General features: G+C 47.2%; 1 protein-coding gene across 1 annotated transcript in view; it reads left to right on the forward strand.

The window, feature by feature from the left end:
- LOC139240903 (unconventional myosin-Ib-like) overlaps positions 1-12,696 on the forward strand; it is a 67,898-nt gene that overhangs the window by 17,674 nt on the left and 37,528 nt on the right. The window contains exons 7-10 of the mRNA XM_070869410.1: positions 3,846-3,944; positions 6,228-6,331; positions 8,297-8,444; positions 9,661-9,779. Of these exons, the coding sequence (XP_070725511.1) occupies positions 3,846-3,944; positions 6,228-6,331; positions 8,297-8,444; positions 9,661-9,779 (470 nt within the window). The remainder of the gene's footprint in view (positions 1-3,845; positions 3,945-6,227; positions 6,332-8,296; positions 8,445-9,660; positions 9,780-12,696) is intronic.

Consider the following 12,696-nt stretch of genomic DNA (forward strand, 5'->3'; position numbering starts at 1 on the left):
AAACAGTGGCAAAGTTGCATCAAGTGGGGAAGATCCTGCCGAACTAACCTCGGTGACTTCTGTGATGTCTAACCTCCCAAGTGGACTGTACAAAATTTTATAATGTGGCATCCTTGGGCATCCAAAAAGCATGCAACAAAGTTCTCCACAAAAGGTTGAACTGGCTGAAGGTTCGGAAGCAACAGATACTCATGGGGGCAAGTGCTGAGTGAGGTACCCCAAGGATCTATGGGACCCCTATTGTTTCCAGTTTACATATTCATAGATGATGGGTTCCCGGGGCAATGAGTTAGATGAGATGTATGTGGGAGTGCCAACCGCTGGCATATGAAATTCAATATAAACAAATGTATTGTATATTGGAAGAAAAATTGGACAGCGTACGTACTTTAACAACGGTGTTGAAATACCCAAGGGTGAAGCTGAAAAAGACTCGGCACTTAACTGCGTTCCATGGGATAATTCAGCGCCTCGGTCTACACTGGGATATGTGGGATGCTTTCTGTTGATAACACTCAGGTTTGATGTCCAAGATTTTACCCAGGATCAAATCAGGTGGAAACATTCCTTGATTATCTGCAACTCCAAAGCCAATTCATGTTAATGATTATTGGTGGACTTTGAGGGATAATCAATCTACATCAACAGCTGCAAACAGAGCTCAAAGCTGTCTGGAGTCGTATTAGGGATGCACTGACTCTGAGTGTTTATTTGGTTTTCAGAGTATTAGCCCAGATAACACAAAATTGGTCGGAAGGACTTTCCCATCCATATCCACAATTCAAACTCCTCCCACTCCCTCTCCCCGTGTTCCCAAGGAAAATGTCTGCTGTGTCGTGGTTCTAAAGTATAAACCCAGGTGAGATACCTGGATTATATCATCGTCCCTCCATATGAGTTATTCTACATCAAGCTGATTTTTGTTTGCTTACCAGGGTCTTAGAACATAAGAACACAAGAAATAGGAGCAGGAGTCGGCCATTCGGCCCCTCGAGCCTGCTCCGCCATTTAATAAGATCATGGCTGATCCGATCATGGACTCAGCTCTGCTTCCCCGCCCGCTCCCCATAACCCTTCACTCCCTTATCGCTCAAAAATCTGTCTCTCTCCACCTTAAATATATTCAATGTCCCAGCCTCCACAGCTCTCTGAGGCAGAGAATTCCACAGATTTACAACCCTCTGAGAGAAGAAATTCCTCCTCATCTCAGTTTTAAATGGGCGGCCCCTTATTCTAAGATCATGCCCTCCAGTTCTAGTCTCCCCCATCAGTGGAAACATTCTCTCTGCATCCACCTTGTCGAGCCCACTCATAATCTTATACGTTTCGATAAGATCACCTCTCATTCTTCTGAATTCCAATGAGTAGAGGCCCAACCTACTCAACCTTTCCTCATAAGTCAACCCCCTCATCCCGGAATCAACCTAGTTGATTCCCTGATAAGTTCCTGAAAATACAGATTTGAATACTGCAGGCACCCATAGGGGAGTTTCACTTTGGTGCAGATGCAGATTGCCACATTGCTAGGATTTACTGAAAAATCAGCCTCCCTTCCCTAACGTTCCATAACATCACTCTATGGGGGGGGGTCTGTAGTACAGTCCAGCAATGTGAAAACTGAAACAGAAGTGCCCGCATCCAACACTTCCATATTCTTCACACCACTAATGGCCGCTTACATTTGCCACAGGTGGCTGTAGGCCAGCAGAGACAGGAACCCCCGAAAGGACGCCATGAGGTACTGTTTTGTGCCTCCAGAGGCCCATACTCTGATATTGTTTATATTATGGAGCAGCCTGCAGAGACAGTGCTGTAGTATAAATAGGGAGAAAGACAGACTTTTGCAGTGTAGTCACAGTTGTAATGTAGGAAACGTGTGGGAAGAAGGTTTAAATACAGCCTGTTTTAACATTGACATAAGGGGATCTTACCTCTTTGAATTAACTCTTCATTTTCCTTCTACTTTCTGGAGCACGCTGCTTTTAAAAAACCCTGAGTGAAGCAGGCGGCAAACTATCGCTAATCTATTCTTCATGGCCATTAAAGATTCACAAGCTGGCAGACAGCAGATAACACAAGGTTGACTGGTATTTAAAAGAGTTACGGTTACAAAGTAAATGCGGGCGGTGATGGGATAGGAGGATCTCCAGCCTCCTCACAGGGACACTGGTCTGTGTGCCAATTGCTGTATTAATGTTTTACAATAAACCCATTAGAGCCAGTGGTCCGATGCTCATGGGAGCCAATCTGCAGCTGCTCCAAAAACAATGCACAGATTTTCCTCGGCACTTTTGGAAACTGCTGTAGAAGATTTTCTTCTTCAGCACCAGGGTGTAAGAGACGTTAAACCGAGGCCCCGTCTGCTCTCTCAGGGGAATGTAAAAGATCCCGTGGCACTATTTCAAAGAAGAGCAGGGGGAGTTCTCCCCGGTATCCTGGCCAATATTTATCCCTTAACCAACATCACTAAAACAGATTATCTGGTCATTATCACATTGTTTGTGGGAGCTTGCTGTGCGCAAATTGGCTGCCGCGTTTCCCACATTACAACAGTGACCACACTCCAAAAAGTACTTCATTGGCTGTAAAGCGCTTTGGGATGTCCCAAGGTCGTGAAAGGCGCTATAGAAATGCAAGTCTTTTGGTGGGCTAGATGCCCTTATTGCAACAGCTGCTCACGACTTTGCATGCATTAAAGTGAATGAATGGAAAATCATGAGCAGTTTGTGCTCGACTTTGCAATATGGGTTTTGGCCTCGTCAAGCTCTTATACCCTGAAGAGGAAAATCTACCCCCTGTTCTCTGGGCATTGGAATGCAGTTAAAGAGGTGGTCTCATCCCAACAACTGCTCAGACTGGGTGTGGGTCACGACTCGAACTGACAGCCACAACTCTGGAGACTGGGTGGCAAGTTGGGTTGGAACACTCTCCTCTCAACACTGAGACCTGGCTCCAAATCCAGCTCAGACCAACAAGCTGAAAGTCTCCTCTCTCTGCTGAGTGCAAGGGTTATAAATATGCTCTCTCAATCCAGTTACTAACAGGTGAGAAACTAGACAGTACAATTGCCCAGAGTTCAGTGTTGGTCAGTAAACTCTCTCAAACAGGCCATAATGATGGCTGGTGTGGAAAGAAATCCCACACACGTACAGTAGAGATTCTCATTCGCAGCTCAGGGTTAAGGCCCATAATTACAGAATAACTGTACTTTTTTGCTAGCTGATCTGGGGATGCTTCATACTCATCCTGGGTCAGTCTGTCTCGCCTAAAGCAGCCCCAACTGAAATGGCTTCACTATTTTTACACCAGTGAGCCACTCATTTTTTTCCATCATCGATTTTCCCAATAAACAAATGATTCCAGTACTACAACAGCAAGAGATGTCAGGGTGGAGGACAGAACCTTTAAAGGATGTTTATGACCTACGATTAGCAGTGAATAGAAAAATACTCGGGTGCTGAAGGCAATGCAGAGAAGGCCATGAAAAGCTGCCCCCAGTGTGAGCTGTGAAGGAGGACTGGAGAAACAGGAGCTTGCTAGCCTTGAAAAAAGGAAACTGAGATGGAACTTCTAGAAGTACATGATATAGAAAAGGTTAATCCAGAGCACTGCATTTTCTAGACAGATAAACTAAAACTGGCCGAACGCCTTCCTCATCTCTATCTATCTTGTGATCTTTATTGTTATTTAGTGTTGCAATACAGCACCATTTATTCTCATGTGTTTTCTTGTGAGTTTGAACTTCTTATCCTGGTGGAAACTTGACATAAAAAAAGGTGAGTAAAAGCAAACATGGATTTAATGTTGATTCATTTTGAGTTCTGATGGTGTGGGTGTTGTTTCAGATCTCCTGGAGAAATCTCGTGTTGTCAAACGTCTGAGAGGGGAGAGGAATTTCCATATCTTCTACCAGCTGCTAGCAGGAGCACCGCCGGACCTGCTCAGTGAGTGTTGTTTATACGTTCATTGTATGGTCATTTCCTGTTCCTCCATCTCATCTGAGGCTTTGTAACTCCACACATCCTATTCCAGTGTCAGGGCCACTCATACATCCGTGTCTACCTTGTTCAGGTGAGAAGTGACATCCCTGTCAAAGGAGTCATGGACAAAGTAGTATTCCTCCCTCCTGAAAACACTAACTTCGAGCAGGATGGTCCCTCTAGTACCTCACTTCAGCAGCGGTTCTTTATGGTGAACCTTGATGATGTGTGTCCTTTGGCTATTCAAATGTGGGAGACATCACAGCCAAACCTCATCCTGTCCTCATCCAATATCCATTACACATAAGCGACTTCAGCAAGGTTCAGTGGAACCTCACCTCCTGACTCCCCAAACCATCGATAAGGCACAAGTCAGGAGTGTGAGGGAACACTCCCCACTTGCCTGGATGAGTTGCAGCTCCAACAACACTTGAGAAGCTCGACACCATCCAGGACAAAGCAGCCCGCTCGATGGGCCACGCTACCCACCACCTTCAACACTCACTCCCTCCACCACCGGCGCACCGTGGCTGCAGTGTGCACCGTCTACAAGATGCACCGCGGCAACTCGCCAAGGCTTCTTCGGCAGCACCTCCCAAACCCGCGACCTCTACCCACCTCGAAGGACAAGGGCAGCAGGCGCATGGGAACACCACCCCCTCCACGTTCCCCTCCAAGTCACACACCATCCTGACTTGGGAATATATCGGCCGTTCCTTCATCATCACTGGGTCACAATTCTGGAACTCCCTCCCTAACAGCACTGTGGGAGCACCTTCACCACACGGACTGCAGCGGTTCAAGAAGGCGGCTCACCACCACCTTCTCAAGGGGCAATTGGGGATGGGCAATAAATGCCGGCCTTGCCAGCGACGCCCACATCCCGTGAATGAATATAAAAAAAAAGAAAAGCTTTGAGTTACTGGCTCGCAGATTTTCCCCCTCATCCTTTTAGGAACATTGGCTTTGCTGGGTGGCTGCCATGCAGAGAGTTGGGATAAATGGATCCTTTTCGGGTTGGAAATCGGTGGTCAGTGGTGTGCCACAGGGATCGGTGCTGGGACCACAACTGTTTACAATATACATAGATGACCTGGAAGAGGGGACAGAGTGTAGTGCAACAAAATTTGCAGATGACACTAAGATTAGTGGGAAAGCGGGTTGTATAGAGGACACAGAGAGGCTGCAAAGAGATTTGGATAGATTAAGCGAATGGGCCAAGGTTTGGCAGATGGAATACAATGTCGGAAAGTGTGAGGTCATCCACCTTGGGAAAAAAAACAGTAAAAGGGAATATTATTTGAATGGGGAGAAATTACAACATGCTGCGGTGCAGAGGGACCTGGGGGTCCTTGTGCATGAATCCCAAAAAGTTAGTTTGCAGGTGCAGCAGGTAATCAGGAAGGCGAATGGAATGTTGGCCTTCATTGCGAGAGGAATAGAGTACAAAAGCAGGGAGGTCCTGCTGCAACTGTATAGGGTATTGGTGAGGCCGCACCTGGAGTACTGCGTGCAGTTTTGGTCACCTTACTTAAGGAAGGATATACTGGCTTTGGAGGGGGTACAGAGAGGCTGATTCCGGAGATGATGGGGTTACCTTATGATGATAGATTGAGTAGACTGGGTCTTTACTCGTTGGAGTTCAGAAGGATGAGGGGTGATCTTATAGAAATATTTAAAATCATGAAAGGGATAGACAAGATCGAGGCAGAGAGGTTGTTTCTACTGGTCGGGGAGACTAGAACTCAAAATACGGGGGAGCCAATTTAAAACCGAGTTGAGAAGGAATTTCTTCTCCCAGAGGGTTGTGAATCTGTGGAATTCTCTGCTCAAGGAAGCAGTTGAGGCTAGCTCATTGAATGTATTCAAGTCACAGATAGATAGATTTTTAACCAATAAGGCAATTAAGGGTTACGGGGAGAGGGCGGGTAAGTGGAGCTGAGTCCACGGCCAGATCAGCCATGATCTTGTTGAATGGCGGAGCAGGCTCGAGGGGCTAGATGGCCTGCTCCTGTTCCATGTTCTTATGTTCTTATGTTCTTATGCCTGTCCAGTTAAGAGTGGAAATACATTGTCTGGGGAATCATAGACATTACTAACCTGTGCTTTCGCACTCCGTGGTGTAGGGCACCATAGCTCCAATACATTGTGCTGCTCCATATTTTAAAATTCAGCAGCTCAAGCAAATTCGGCTCCTCGGTACAAATGGTCACAGAAGGAATCATTCCCTATGTCTCTCCTCCACAGAGCATCTTAAGGTGCAGCAGGACTGCAATCGTTACATTTACCTGAGCACGGACGTGACAACATTGACTGGAGTCAACGATGCCGCCAATTTCAACACAGTTAAAGTAAGTGACTTGTGTTTAGAAAGGGAGTGTTGGCCTTAAGCAGCACGGTTCCTGCAGAGTATCTAGGAAACTCAGTGTTAGGCAAAACGTATTTCCCGTAAAATCCCTCAAACCTCCAAAAATATGGAAAGGAAGTGTCTTAAGTACACCCCCTCTCTTACCCTGTCTCCTGGAATAGATCTGACATACCTGGGATATCTAGATTGTATGCGGGGTGTCTGGGCTGTACGTGGGGTGCTCAATGAATGCTTTTCGATTCCAGTCTCTGTGTATAAAGTATTTGCTCAGAGTAACAATGGAGTCTGGTGAATATCACCAGACCAGCATCACTAGCATCGCCAATAGTTAGGCCAATTGTATATGCCTGTAACACAAGAGCTTCTGGGCTGCACTCTAACATTCCAAACCGTCTGCTTGAAATACCAACAGCAGAATTTCACACACTGCGGGCTAGAAATTCAACGCCGCCCGAAACAGGCCGCACTGCCCGTTTCTGACGTGTTTTCTCCCCCGCGGTGGATGAGGTGACCCTCCTGCGTGAAATTCAGCTCTTGGCCATTTTGTTTTGGAGTGGCCCGGAAGTGGATTATAATGGGGGCGGTCGTGCGGTGGTGAGCGCTCTGGAGGGGCGCAAGTGGAGCCTGGCGCTGAGGATGTCGCAATGCGTGTGTGTCACCATGGTGCTCCCCTTCACTGCGCCAGTTTAAAACTTCGGTGCACTGGGCCAGCGGCCTGGCACCCAGGGGTGGGGGGGGTGGGGTGTGTGTGCCAGGCTGCCTGCTGGTGGCCTGGCCGAACCCGGGGGTATAATTATCGGCCCGACATGGCAGTCGGCCGACAAACAATAAAATGGTGGCCGCGGCAGTGCGCCCTCCCCTTGAATAACCGCCACACCGCCATGTCGCACACGCTCAGCGAACACAGTGCACCGACAGAAAACGCTCTCGGGGGGCAGCGCCCGAGATTTCTGTTGCTGAATTTCGATGGAGGTGTGGGAGATCAGCGATGATACACTGAGGACAGTCGGCAGCAGAGGGGCGGGAGTAGGGACCGCCGGGAAAATCACCGAGGTGAATTTCACCAGCGGCGGCCATTCGACTGCAAATCGGTGGGCCACTGGATTCTGCCGCTTGGCCACCGCTTTCCGACGGCAAGAGGCCTTTTCAGGAGGCCGGGTTTCGGACCCTGATTCTCCTAGCTCTGAAACTCTCAGGTGGGTATAAAAGATCCCTCGGCACTATTGGAAGAAGAGCAGGGGGAGTTCTCCCTGGTGGCCTGGCCAATATTTATCCCTCAACCAACATCACTTAAAACAGAGTATCTGGTCATTTACTTCATTGCTGTTTGTGGGACCTTGCTGTGCGCAAATTGACTGCTGCCTTTTGCTTGCATAACAGCGAATGCTCTTAAAAATTTACTTCATTGGCTGTGATGTGCTTTGGAATGCTCTGAGGATGTGAAAGGCGCAATTTAAATGCAAGTTCTTTATATAAAGGTGAATGTACATTTAAATTGTACAATGGCTTCATAAAATAAACATGTGAATGTACACTTAAATGTGCAATGGTTTCATAATATATATGTTTGAATGTACTTTTTGTTTGCCAATAAAAAAAACCCAATAAAAATTGGTTGTCTGATACATTGTGTCATCCTAAACATGGAGCTAGCAATCATCGTCTGAACCTGGATTGCTGGATCCTGCATTGGCTCATGGGAAGACTCTCACCTGTCGACATTTGGCACAAATCCTCCAGATCTGTCTGTACTCTTAGCACTCGCCAGAGTCAATTCATATCATTATCAGTTGACTCTGACTGCACCCAGTCATCAAGCTACCTTCAGCCGTGTTTTCAGGGGGGGGCGGGGGGAGAAGAGTGTTGAACTGTGACCAAGTAGCTTTGCCAAAGCTAAAGAGAGGGGATCATCCACAATTACTGCACTGGTTGTCTAATTGTATTACAGACGGCCATGGAGGTTATTGGATTCAGCAAGAGTGAGGTGAACTCCATATTAGAGACTGTTGCTGTCGTACTGAAACTTGGCAACATCACGCTGAAGTCAGAATCTCAGACGAGCGGGATGGAACAGTGCTACATTAACGATACCAAAGGTCAGTATTTTCTAAATTGCGAGAAGCTAGAAACTGTGGAGGAGCAGAGAGATTTAGGAGTCCATTTGCAGAAGTCACTTTAAAAACTAGTGGACAGGTACAGATAATAATTAAAAAGGCAAATGGAATGTTAGCCTACATCTCAAGGGGCTGGAATACAGAGGGGTGGAAGTTATGCTACAGTTTATATAAAACTCTGGCTAGACCGTATCTGGAGTAACAGCGTCCAGTTGTGGGAGCCACCCCTCAGGAGGGTATATCGGCCTCGGGGAGTGGGGCAGCGCAGATCACCAGACTGATACCCGGGGGCTAAAAGGGTTAACTTACAAGGACAGGTTGCATAGACGAGGCTTGTATTCCCTCGAGTGTAGAAGATTAAGGGGCGATCTGATCGAGGTGTTTAAGATGATTAAAGGAGTTGATCGGGTGGATCGAGAGAAACTGTTTCCTCTGGTGGGGGAAGTCCAGAACAAGGGGGCAGAACCTTAAGATTAGAGCCAGGCCGTTCAGGGGTGATGTCAGGAAGCACTTCTTCACACAAAGGGCAGTGGGAATCTGGAACTCTCTCCCCCAAAAAGCTGTTGAGGCTTGGGGGGTCAATTGGAAATTTTAAGACTGAGATTTTTGTACGGTAAGGGTATCAAGGGTTATGGAACCTAGGTGGGGAAATGGAGTTAATATACAGATCAGCTATGATCCAATTGAATGGCAAAACATGCACCAGGGGCTGAATGGCCTCCTCCTGCTCCTAAGCGCATGGAGCTGTGTCTGTGTTTTGCTACTTCACCTGGTGGTACTCAGGCAAGTACTGTAAGGTTAAAGAGACTTTGTCATTCCATTGGGACAGCACAGGCAAGAGCAGTGATGATCTTACAGCAATTCTAACCTATGACAAGCAGCAATGCAGATTGGCTCAGGGAAATCTAACTGTCTGTTGTATTTTATTTTCATTAGTAAATACTTTGAAGATTATTTTCCCTCTTGTTTTTGCTCTTCTCCCACCCGGCACCTGTCCACTCACAGGTAGCAAACTGGTTGGCCTATTACCTGGCTGCAGGGAGAAGCATGGCAGTGATATTACCACTGCAATTACTTGTCGTAAAGATGCAAATACAAAAGGGATCTGTCCACTAACACAATACACACACGCTTCTTGCATTCTCCTATGAGTTTAAACACTGGGCTTTAAAGTGGGTGTTTCTGTTCTTGTGTGCAGCACTAAGTGAAGTCTGCAAATTGATTGGCCTTGACCAGTCCATTCTAGACCAAGCACTCTGCTCTCGCACTGTGGAAGCCAAGAGGGATAAAGTGATGACGGCATTAACTGTTGCTCAGGTAATGTATTGTGTTTAAAAGAGATCTAGAGAGTAATGGTGACCTGGGAGGGAGTTATACAGAGTATTGGGGACCTGGGAGGGAGTTATACAGAGTAATGGGGACCTGGGAGTGAGTTATACAGAGTAATGGGGACCTGGGAGTGAGTTATACAGAGTAATGGGGACCTGGGAGTGAGTTATACAGAGTAATGGGGACCTGGGAGTGAGTTATACAGAGGAATGGGGACCTGGGAGTGAGCTATACAGAGTAATGGGGACCTGGGAGTGAGTTATACAGAGTAATGGGGACCTGGGAGTGCGTTATACAGAGTAATGGGGACCTGGGAGTGAGTTATACAGAGTAATGGGGACCTGGGAATGAGTTATACAGAGTAATGTGGACCTGGAGGTGAGCTATACAGAGTAATGGGGACCTGGGAATGAGTTATACAGAGTAATGGGGACCTGGGAGTGAGCTATACAGAGTAATGGGGACCTGGGAATGAGTTATACAGAGTAATGGGGACCTGGGAGTGAGTTATACAGAGCAATGGGGAATTGGGAGTGAGTTATACAGAGTAATGTGGACCTGGGAGTGAGTTATACAGAGTAATGGGAATCTGGGAGTGAGCTATACAGAGTAATGAGGACCTGGGAGTGAGTTATACAGAGTAATGGGGACCTGGGAGTGAGTTATACAGAGTAATGGGAATCTGGGAGTGAGCTATACAGAGTAATGGGGACCTGGGAGTGAGTTATACAGAATAATGTGGACTTGGGAGTGAGCTATACAGAGTAATGGGGACCTGGGAATGAGTTATACAGAGTAATGGGGACCTGGGAGTGAGTTATACAGAGTAATGGGAAATTGGGAGTGAGTTATACAGAGTAATGTGGACCTGGGAGTGAGTTATACAGAGTAATGGGGACCTGGGAATGAGTTATACAGAGTAATGGGGACCTGGGAGTGAGTTATACAGAGTAATGGGAAATTGGGAGTGAGTTATACAGAGTAATGTGGACCTGGGAGTGAGTTATACAGAGTAATGGGGACCTGGGAGTGAGCTATACAGAGTAATGGGGACCTGGGAGTGAGTTATACAGAGTAATGGGGACCTGGGAGTGAGCTATACAGAGTAATGGGAAATTGGGAGTGAGTTATACAGAGTAATGGGGACCTGGGAGTGAGCTATACAGAGTAATGGGGACCTGGGAGTGAGTTATACAGAGTAATGGGGACCTGGGAGTGAGTTATACAGAGTAATGTGGACCTGGGAGTGAGTTATACAGAGTAATGTGGACCTGGGAGTGAGTTATACAGAGTAATGGGGACCTGGGAGTGAGTTATACAGAGTAATGGGGACCTGGGAGTAAGCTATACAGAGTAATGGGGATCTGGGAGTGAGCTATACAGAGTAATGGGGACCTGGGAGTGAGCTATACAGAGTAATGGGGACCTGGGAGTGAGTTATACAGAGTAATGTGGACCTGGGAGTGAGTTATACAGAGTAATGGGGACCTGGGAGTGAGTTATGCAGAGTAATGGGGACCTGGGAGTGAGTTATGCAGAGTAATGGGGACCTGGGAGTGAGTTATACAGAGTAATGGGGACCTGGAAGTGAGTTATACAGAGTAATGGGGACCTGGGAGTGAGTTATACAGAGTAATGGGGACCTGGGAGTGAGTTATACAGAGTAATGGGGACATGGGAGTGATCTATACAGATTAATGGGGACCTGGGAGTGAGCTATACAGAGTAATGTGGACCTGGGAGTGAGCTATACAGAGTAATGGGGACCTGGGAGTGAGCTATACAGAGTAATGGGGACCTGGGAGTGAGTTATACAGAGTAATGGGGACCTGGGAGTGAACTATACAGAGTAATGGGGACCTGGGAATGAGCTATACAGAGTAATGGGGACCTGGGAGTGAGTTATACAGAGTAATGGGGACCTGGGAGTGAGCTATACAGAGTAATGGGGACCTGGGAGTGAGCTATACAGAGTAATGGGGACCTGGGAGTGAGCTATACAGAGTAATGGGGACCTGGGAGTGAGTTATACAGAGTAATGTGGACCTGGGGACCTGGGAGTGAGTTATACAGAGTAATGGGGACCTGGGAGTGAGTTATACAGAGTAATGGGGACCTGGGAGTGAGTTATACAGAATAATGGGGACCTGGGAGTGAGTTATACAGAGTAATGGGGACCTGGGAGTGAGTTATACAGAGTAATGGGGACCTGGGAGTGAGTTATACAGAGTAATGGGGACCTGGGAGTGAGCTATACAGAGTAATGGGGACCTGGGAGTGAGTTATACAGAGTAATGGGGACCTGGGAGTGAGTTATACAGAGTAATGGGGACCTGGGAGTGAGTTATACAGAGTAATGGGGACCTGGGAGTGAGTTATACAGAGTAATGGGGACCTGGGAGTGAGCTATACAGAGTAATGGGGACCTGGGAGTGAGTTATACAGAGTAATGGGGACCTGGGAGTGAGTTATACAGAGTAATGGGGACCTGGGAGTGAGTTATACAGAGTAATGGGGACCTGGGAGTGAGTTATACAGAGTAATGGGGACCTGGGAGTGAGTTATACAGAGTAATGGGGACCTGGGAGTGAGTTATACAGAGTAATGGGGACATGGGAGTGATCTATACAGATTAATGGGGACCTGGGAGTGAGCTATACAGAGTAATGTGGACCTGGGAGTGAGCTATACAGAGTAATGGGGACCTGGGAGTGAGCTATACAGAGTAATGGGGACCTGGGAGTGAGTTATACAGAGTAATGGGGACCTGGGAGTGAACTATACAGAGTAATGGGGACCTGGGAATGAGCTATACAGAGTAATGGGGACCTGGGAGTGAGTTATACAGAGTAATGGGGACCTGGGAGTGAGCTATACAGAGTAATGGGGACCTGGGAGTGACCTA

The sequence above is a fragment of the Pristiophorus japonicus genome, chromosome X (assembly GCF_044704955.1).
Source record: "Pristiophorus japonicus isolate sPriJap1 chromosome X, sPriJap1.hap1, whole genome shotgun sequence".
Classification (NCBI taxonomy): domain Eukaryota; kingdom Metazoa; phylum Chordata; class Chondrichthyes; family Pristiophoridae; genus Pristiophorus; species Pristiophorus japonicus.